This window comes from Pungitius pungitius, chromosome 3 (assembly GCF_949316345.1).
Source record: "Pungitius pungitius chromosome 3, fPunPun2.1, whole genome shotgun sequence".
Classification (NCBI taxonomy): domain Eukaryota; kingdom Metazoa; phylum Chordata; class Actinopteri; order Perciformes; family Gasterosteidae; genus Pungitius; species Pungitius pungitius.
In genome coordinates, this window is record NC_084902.1 from 21,713,613 (window position 1) to 21,723,475 (window position 9,863).

Here is a 9,863-nt window from a genome sequence, read left to right on the forward strand (position 1 = left end):
CAGACACCACTACACTATACTGGGACTAGCCTAAACCATGAAAAACATCCCAAGACCTTTATCCCACTTTCAAAATATGTAAATATAATTTTGCCTGCAGTATATAGTGTAGCAAGGTAGTCTTCAGTATTTAAAAAATACACCCACAATTAAACATCTGGAAATACCTGTTAAGCGACTATGGAGAAATATGCAGAATAGAATAAAAAGTCACTGATTGAAATACCTTTTAAAAGAGATCATTTTTATGGTGACATCCAAGTATTTCAAACTCTCCTGTACACACTCCTGCCCTCTAAATCTGTCATCTCAAGTCGATCATTTTCGATTGATGGTGTTACGAAGAGCTCAAATTCTGATATTAGAAGCACTAAGTCTACCTGTTCATGTGGGGAGACGGACAATAATAACCTTACATTTTTGGAGGGTTGAGTGTTTGCTGGTGGTTGAGAGACAACAGGAGGGTCAACAATGAGGGTCTTATTCTCATCAGATGCCTCATAGTCAGGATCCTCCTCAACATCATCTTTTGTCTCAGACACATTCTCCTCTAGGTCACATGATCAAAGATCTGTGACAAAACCTCATTGACAGAAAATGTTTAGAAGTAAATTTCAGGTGAGAGAGAGCAGAATAATAAAGCACCAAGAGGAACGCTTCAGAAGGCTGCTGGTCAGCTGGTCAGTCTCAGAGTAGCCATTCATGCAGTAGTCCCAGCTCCACCCCGCACCAAACCCAAATAGGTTAAAATGTGTTATTTTGTAGATTATTTGATAATATATTGCAGGTGCAGATTTTGTGTCTGACCTGTGGACGACCTTACTAGCTTTATACAGCTAAAACGGCCTGGGGGCAAATTGACCACCGATGCATGCAACATGTGTACAGGACATTTAAAACATCTTAATTTTACGTTTACCCAGTTAGGAAAAGTCATGAAATTTTAGGCAAAAGTAATGTTCGTAATCTATTTAGAGGCGTTAAACATCGAATGGGGTCAGATTGACCCCATTAGTAATAGAAGGGTTATAAATTGCCAGCCTGTTTTACCACTGGCGGTTTGATGTACTTTGATGTACACTGTCCAAATTTAGTGTCTCCCTCGTTTTCCCCCCAAAAGGTGCCTATTTTTATTTGCACTACGCAAGATATGTGACCACTTTTAATTCAGTCATGTTGTAGATTATTGATGCAGTTTTAAACTGTAGGTTGGTGATCCAGATTGAAAATAAGGATCTTTCTTTTAAATTCATTGTGTGATGTTGGGCATTCACACAGGAGACGAAAGTATATTGATTGAAAGTCTGTTTTAAGCACAAAGGGAGTGGCAATATGCAGGCAAGTGCTTATTCCACCTGGTCTAACTTCTTTGAAATGTGTGTTTGCTATGACGAAAGTGTCATTTTAAATTCTATTCCTTAGATCATGTACTACATTGCTCTCCCTGACAAGTAAATTAGAATCAGATCACCAGGTTGATTTATTTTTTCTTCCTGAAACCTGGGCGTTTAATGAGAAAGTCTGCTTAGACTGCAATTTTTTCAAGTCATGTCAATACAAATATTCCTTGAGGCATAGGTAGAGTAGCAGCTATTTTTGACTAGTCTTTTATCAATACCAAACCTAAACTACATCATAACCAATTTCCCCACCAAACCTGAAAACCACAGCCCATTGCCTTTGTTGTGGTGTACATGGCTCTAGGTCCTTATTCAGAATTTCTATCTGAAGCTTATAGCTATGTGAGGTTTAGTCCTTACAGCGAACTGTCATTGTAGGTCAAATTCATGTGGAAGTCAGGCTTAGTACTGCATATAGCTTCGTTAAATGCTATTTGTTTCTGTCCGTACAGAAACTTACTCATTGTTTTAATCACACCATGGACCTGGAAAGAACTAAAAATCGGGATTCATAGAATCCCACAAAACAGTCAAGATTTGATGACTGCATTAAATGTAACACACTGGACAATAACGGTATGCTTTGTTTTAAACAAATATGTATTTAATAGTCTTTAACCCAATAACAAAGAAAATATTGTTGAAATATAACCTCATGAAGTTTGGATGAACACACGTTGTTTCCTTATTTAACGTTAGCTACAAGAGGTTTTACAAAATAAAACATTAACTGAAGAGACATCATACCTAAGGCAACCACGTTTAGCATCTCAAAAGAAATTTGCTAACTACAACAAGCGGAACACCTGAAAAGGAAAAGAACTTAGGTTGGTTGAGTGGGGAAGCTGCGCCATCTATTTTTACTCCCAGGCATCATCATCATCATCTGCAGCCTGAGCAGCAGGCTGGCTGCGCACAGCCGTGTCCTTGAAAGATCCTCCCTGAGGGCAGTTAGACAAGGCACGGTCAGACAAAAGACAGCTACATTGACGTCACTAACAGTCTATCCATTTACCTTCCTGGAGTCAGTGGAGGCAAAGCTCCCCCTAGGGGGATTGAAGCCACCAGTTCCAGTGCCACTGAAGGCAGACTCCTCTAGCCAGGAGGGCACTTCCTGCTGGGCCTGTCAATTAGTTTACAAACATTAGGAAACAATGATGGCCAATACAGATTTAATTATGGGGCAGTACCAACATAAGTTTATTACTTTGGACAGGATTGTGACAAGGGAGCGGGCCAACTGGCCGTCAGCACAAGGATCATAGAATGACACCGCCCTCCCAGTATTCCCACAGCGGCCAGTTCTCCCAATGCGGTGGACGTATTCATCAATGTTGTTTGGGAGATCAAAGTTCACCACATGCTGCACATCTGGAATGTCCAAGCCACGGGCTGCGACTGAGGTTGCCACCAGGACGGAACATTTGCCACAGCGGAAGTCTGCCAGAGCCTGCTCTCTCTCTCTCTGCTCACGGTCCCTGTGAGATACAACACAGTGCTAACCACATTCAGATGTACATGTTGATGATTACCACTGGGGACGTCACCTACCCATGGATGCTGGTGGTCAGGACCTTCTCCTGGCATAAGTAAGTGGCAATGAAATCCGCTTGTCTCTTGGTCTCCACAAAGACCATCGTGCGCTCAGTCCCTGCACACACAACACGCAAATCATTGCCGTGGGGTCAGACAGCAGTTTGTGTACCGGGGGTGTGAAGTAGTCTCTGGTAGACCTGCCAATTAGCCTGTAGCCCCACTGTAAATATACCCTGCTTCAATGTTTATTAGAGACTTGTCAATTTTGAAAATAGCAATTGAGACCATAAACACATGTTCATGTTTACAGAGGGAATACATCGAGAGTAGTAGTCATTTACTTCCATACAACCAGAACAGTCACCCTGGATATATTGACCCATTGCAAGAAATCCTGTAAAGGGACTTTTCCGCTAAATACATGTTTAGCGCGGAGGGGTCAAACGCATTTCAGGTTCGGGCCAGATACTGCGAACAGACGAACAGGTTTGACATACGTGAATTAAGCACTCGCGGGCCATTTAATTGACTTTGCATGCCACATCTGGACCGTGGGCCTTGAGTTTGACGTGTGCGTGCGTGTCTAGTCTTATTCATTAATGCATTGTTGTCCCTACTTGTATTTAGCAGGATTTGTAAGGTTTGACACTACGTGGTTGGTAAAATTGTGATAAGATTGAACTTTTACCTGTGGTCTTAAGAAGGTCAAGGAGTTGTTCTCTCTTTGAGAACTTTGTGACTTGGATAAACGTTTGCTCCACGTCGCTGCATGCGCCGCCCACCACACCCACAGCCAAGAACAAATAATCTGTCTTGAGGAAGTCAGCCGCCATCCTGCAAAAAACAATTTCATGTTCATACAAGCTCACTGGAACAGGACAAGATGGGGCTGATGAGGAGCAGACCTTTGGATGTCCTCCGGGTAGGTGGCACTGAACATCAGAGTCTGCCTATTCTCTTTGGACGGCATTCCAGGGGAGCCCACCAAGCGACGCATTTCAGGCTCAAAGCCCATATCCAACATCCGGTCGGCCTCGTCCAGCACCAAGTACCGCAGCTTAGTCAGTCCGACCTGGAGCACCAAGACCACCCGGTTATACAGTGCAAGCCTTCACATAAAGGCTGAGATACTGAATGCAATTACCTTTCCTCTTCCTATTACATCCATCAGTCTACCCGGCGTTCCACACAGTACATTGCACCCCTTTAAGAGGTCTCTTATTTGGTACCCAGTGCTGACTCCACCATAGACCACTACTGGGCGCACACATGTTCTGCAACAGTCAGAGCACCCGGATTAGAGAGTTACATTACATACAGATGGGAAATAATTTAGCTTTTCCCCCCTGATTTAACAGATAATTGAGAATAAAATGTACTTTGTGTTAGTAAATTTACTAAATGACGAGATGTCATTATCAGAATACACAACTACTAAATCGTGTCCCTCTATGCAAAAAATATGCAATTATAATCTACTGCCTCTATGCAATTAGTTTTGTTAACATGCTACCAAACTGATCAACAATAAGATACCAGCTAATAAGGTATATATGCTATTTTAATGAACAAACAACTTAACAATGATGTAGGAATTTTTTAGCCAAAGAACATACATACATACATAAATAAATAAATATATTTAATAGCTACTATTCATTTGCTAAGTGCAGTTCGAAAAAAAAGAAGTTGACATGGTAGTCTAAAGAAATTGCCAAATCTAGCAAAAAGTTGCTAAGTTGTCAACACTGAACATAAAGGTTTTCAGCTTGCAAGTTACTTTTCAAGCAACCAAGTCATGGCGGTCTACACTTCTACCAGATCATTCATAATGATTAAACGGGATGATGCAGCTCTTTGAAACATACCCAAAGGCAAACTTCCTGGCCTCCAGATAGATTTGGTGGATAAGCTCCCTTGTTGGGGCCACAATGATGGCTTCAGGCTCCTGCTGCTCACTGAAAGAGCTGGCCGCCACACCATCAACCATTAGCTGCTGCAAAATAGGGAGGAGGAAGGCAGCCTGGAGGGGGGACAATACAACCACTCAATTCCAATGAATAGGACATCTAGGATTGCAATCAGCAGCTGATGGATGCTGCATGTGTAGACTAGACCCGGTCAGCATGGCACCTTTCTTACATTTCCCCTTAACTCACCGTTTTACCAGACCCAGTCTGTGCACAAGCCATGATGTCTCTGCCAGCAGAGATGATTGGGATGCCATGTTTCTGCACTGGGGTCGGCTTCAGGTAACCAGACTTGTTGACATTTCTTCTTAAGGACTCACACAACGCTGCCTCTTCAAAAGTCTGAAAGATGATATTTTCTACATATTTATTTGCATTAAATCCGATTTAAGGTATCAGCTGTTAATCATTAAGTCAAGATGTAAACTGCAGCAACTGTTATCAGATAAAGCACGAGTTAACTATTCATTGCAGCATTAGTTACCATGATAGCCTGCGGTGGGTTGGTTCCACTGACGTCCACCAGAATGTCGTCATACTTGTCAAAGTTGATGCCTTTCTCATAGTGCGCAAAGATTGAGTCTTCATCTTCAGGCAGCGTTGGGGGGACATAGGTGACCTTTGGTCCTGCAGGTCACAAGTGGCCCAAGCTTAATCCTACTGCAGGAGGGGTACAGATTGACTCAACAGTTCAACTTACTTTCACCATCCGTTTCATCCCTCTTTTCTGAATCGTCAGCTCCCCCTGTTAAGACACAAGCCACATCAGTAAAATGTTTCAGATCAACTGAAACAGTTAGAAACTTTCCATGGGAATTAATTTTCTTGGAGGGGCGGGGGACAGGAAACACTGAGCATGCTGTATACAAATAAACGGCATTAAAACGGAACGTGACTTTAGATAAGCAATCAATATGCTAGGTAATGGAAATGTTTAAAACAACGTTCTGTGTTAGGATTTATGTTTTTGGCAGACCATGTTCCTATTTAGCTGCATCCAGGGTATACATTTTCTAAACTACATTTGAGTTCCCTGCTTTTAAAATAACAAAAGTCCAAATTCCCAAGCGCAACTTCCCACAGAAAATGCCCTGCACTGCCCCTTTGCAACCCTACAAATAAGTAATAAAAACCATTACAACCATGAGTTAAGATCTCCTCATCTCTCCCACGGTAGCCTGCAAAGCGGAGACACGGGACATTTACACCAAGCAATAACTGAAAGGTTAACAATCCCAAAAGGTTAAGAGGTTGATCATGTACCTCCTCCAAAGGCTCCTCTAGCACCTTGGTCGCCACCTTCAACACATTGATAAATTAGTAATTCATTTCAGAACACTAACTTCATGCAAAAGTTGTCCTAGTTCACCTATACCTCTTCTGAAACAGTCCCCTCCTCCTCTTCCACCACCTCTTCCTCCTCTAAACCCTGCTCAGAGGTGTTACAAAAAATAAACATGCATATGACGAAATAAAGTATTTGTCCAAAATATCTTCTATTTGTTCCTTGTATGTTTGTATGGGGGCGGGGCTGCTAACAAGAAAGGCCACTTACCGTTTTCATGAACTCCACTGTTATCTGTGAATTTATATCAGTTTTGTTGCTTTAGCTGAACTGTCTTTAGAGATTTACTCAGACTAACTTTATTCCAATGGTCTCACAATAACAAACATTACCGTTGGAGTCATTGTGATCCATCCTGCTGCGCCCTAAGAAAAAGCGGTGAAGACACGTTAGTTTTAACTTTAATCTACCAGTTTACACCAACAGCGTTATACTCCGTTTAATCAAAGATTCTACTTTTAGAAAATGCAGCATGAGATTATTTCTTCAAGCGTAGGACTGATATGGAACATCGGGACTAATCGTAATGATATGAATCCTTGATAGTGAGGAACAAAATACATTTTATATTAAAAAAACAAAAAGCCGCTGTAGAAGACATGCACTTATTGGTATTTGTAGAAAACTTATTTAAATTTATGTTCCATTTAATAACTATCCCACTTGAGGACTTTGTTGCCCGGGTAGATAAACCACCATGTCTTTTTTTCTCTTTAGAGTCAAATTTGAAATTGACCAATAAATTTGCCTGTCTGAGCATTCACATCTTACCTCTGCCTCTGGAACCACTGCTTTCTCCGGCTCTACTGTTCCAGTTGTTCCCATCTTTAAAGAAGAAAAAAAGATAGTAGCACCAAGGACTGAGGTACAGACTAGTAGTTAGCATAATACTGAACATGCTTACCATTCATAGTCTCTTTATCACCTACAAACAAGAAGCACAAGTGCATTAGATAATTCTGCGATGCTCAGAGTTCCACTTAATCCAATGTAAACATCAGATTATACCATTACTCAAGCGCTCAAGTTACTAAAATACTAGCCATCCTGCCAAACAGAAGCACTAGTTTCTATTGGCTGGTAGCAGAAACGCTGCTTCTACAGAGCAGAACTGGTCCACTATGTACAAATGTAGGCTTTAGTGGCATCTAGTGGTGATTTTGCAGATGGCAACTCAATAAACCTCTGCTCAACCCTCATTCCACAAGTGCAGTAACATGAGCTTTTGAGAGTGAAGCTCATTGCGGCTCATGAAAAGGACCAGCTACACGTATAGATATGAATCACTCTATGCTATTCTTATTATCACATTTTATGATTTGCCAAAATACCCAAGATGACCTGAGAATGAGTTTTTAAATCCTCTGCCTCTTCCACTATGACCTGGAAACAAACAAAAAATCATTTTGAGCAATGTACTGTAGAGCAGAGGGTATCATTGTTTGACATAATTTCACGTGTTGGAAGTGGATTGGCAACGCTATAAAAGCAAATAATGACTTTGAATACTTTGCATAGAACACTGAACATACCGTCACTGGTTGCTGCAATGGTACTAGCAGTGGTTTCCTGTAAAAGATGAACATGTATAGTGAGGCTTTAACCACCTGGCTCCTTAGCAGCATGACCAAATCGGAATATCACTTACCGCTTCATCCCACTCATCCATTATTATTCACCTGGAACATACAAACACATGGTCAACATTTAGATACTCATTAGGGCGACTCTAAACTATTAATTTACAAGGTGTAAACTTGAAAGTTTAATTATATGAAATTGACATGTATAAATGTAGGACATCGCATGTACGTTAAGGTAAATATTTGACAAATTCTTAACCTTCACATAATTGAATGTCCTTCAGCAGTAAAGGTCGGCTTAAAATGCTGCACAGCACACGCTCTCAATCCCGCACGTGGCATACCTCGTGCTCAATTTACGGCCTTAGCTTTTACGGGTCTTAGCTAATGCTAAGTTAAAGTGACATTTATTCTGATTAAATCAGCAGGGAAACTTTGCAATCGCAATACAATCCACGTACGTTATTTTGTAATTTTGTAAAGTCAGAACGGCTGTCTTAATCAATTTAGTCAAGGATAAATGACTGCCATTGCAAATGATAGACAATCATGTTAGCCTGCATAGCTAAAATACCGTTTACTAACTTACTGTGAATGATGAGCGGGAAGAAACCTCACAGCCAAATAAGTAATTACTAAGCAATAGTATGAAAAAGAAAGCCGACTTGACAGGGGCCATGAAGATGACGGCCATGGCCACACATTTATCCGCGTGCAGGCAGGGCGTGGCGCTAGCTAACGTAAGTCGGGTGGCCTCAGGTAACCTGTTAGCCAAGTGAGCTAACATGAGATGGGGTAAGGTTTGCCAACTCACGGCGGCGTCAGGTAACCTAACTAACTCGGCTAACCTTAACTTAGTTGAATTAACAGGTCTTAGCCAAGCAACGTCGATAAAGTCAGCTAATGGTAGCTACCTAAACCAGGTAACATTAGTCAAGGCAGAGGCCGAGTCCGGTTAAGTTAGCAAAGTCTCGTGACTAACGTTACGTTTACCAAGTCTTATAATTATAAAGAAAAAAAACGTCGACATATCCACTCTGTTCGGTATGAAATCAACACATTGGAGCTAACTTTCACAGACATACCCTATAAAATGCTTCTTTAGTGGAAAATTGTGAAATTCTCCCTCGTGGCTTCTCTCCGCTCAGTCAGGTCGCAGCTTAGTAAAGGCTCGTGAGCAAAATGAGTGCGGGCGAACCCGTATGGCCTTAAATCAATGTCAAAACCCGCGAGCAAAAACGAGAACCCTCGTGTAACCCAAACAGCCACGCATTTACTACCTGTTAGACCGCTTTTATATCAATACGCGCGGAATATAATATAATAAGTTATATGCTGTCGCGCGAGCAAATTCGCAGTTATGCAGAAAACATTTTAAATCAATTTATTTATTTTTTGTGAGGTGAAGGTTACTAATTTCTTGTGCATTTATCCGCAAGCTTCAGACTCCAACCTTACTTAATAATGTCACCATGTGTCGTACAATGTACCTCAACATGTCTCTTACTGTGTCTCACCCCATATCCACATGCTCTGCAACTTAACATGCCCCTCATCTTGTTATGCCAGAATGTTTCCGATCGTGATTTTCACTCCCAGTGGTGGAAAAGGCGTTGCAAAAAATGGTTTAAAAGTGAAAGTTTTTTCAATGTCTATTTGCCAGACGTTGAAAAGACGTCTATATTTAGACCACATTTCAGCGTGATTTTTAATACGGTAAAATCTCGTCCTCTACTTTGTGCTATACCATTATTGTATATGTTTAAAAAGAAACGACGTCCACATTTGTACGTTTAACACGGATATTCAAAATTCACGTTTTAAACGGGTCTAAACGGTATCTTCTACATTTACGAATAGATGTTGAAAAAACTTTCACTTTTAAAACATTTTGCAACCTGTTTTAAATTAAATAAATAAATTGCTCGCTGGAAACTTAGTCACAGATATCAACAGCCCTTAACAAGGACAACACATTTGATTAATTTGTATTCATTTATTAATATCAATATAACACAATACAAATAAC

At 40.9% G+C, this 9,863-nt stretch overlaps 1 protein-coding gene across 5 annotated transcripts; it reads right to left on the minus strand.

Moving 5' to 3' along the window:
• Positions 1–1,970: 1,970 nt before the first annotated feature.
• On the minus strand, positions 1,971–9,088 carry ddx4 (DEAD (Asp-Glu-Ala-Asp) box polypeptide 4). Of its 5 annotated transcripts, none has more exons than XM_037477921.2 (22): positions 8,920–9,088; positions 7,900–7,930; positions 7,784–7,820; positions 7,593–7,634; positions 7,156–7,176; positions 7,023–7,076; positions 6,584–6,616; positions 6,462–6,485; positions 6,282–6,335; positions 6,170–6,205; positions 6,049–6,084; positions 5,607–5,651; positions 5,391–5,533; positions 5,096–5,248; positions 4,805–4,959; positions 4,081–4,210; positions 3,842–4,008; positions 3,625–3,770; positions 2,952–3,051; positions 2,608–2,878; positions 2,416–2,523; positions 1,972–2,341 (listed from the first exon to the last, which is right to left on the minus strand). In XM_037477921.2, exons 2-22 carry the CDS (start codon positions 7,918–7,920, stop codon positions 2,261–2,263), a joined length of 1,857 nt encoding a protein of 618 aa, XP_037333818.2. In that variant the 5' UTR covers positions 7,921–7,930; positions 8,920–9,088; the 3' UTR covers positions 1,972–2,260. The 5 variants fall into 5 exon arrangements, with proteins under 5 accessions (XP_062417305.1, XP_062417303.1, XP_037333818.2 ...); XM_062561318.1 differs by having other exon boundaries at positions 6,276–6,335; XM_062561321.1 differs by lacking the exon at positions 7,593–7,634 and having other exon boundaries at positions 1,971–2,341; positions 6,276–6,335.
• Positions 9,089–9,863: the final 775 nt, after the last annotated feature.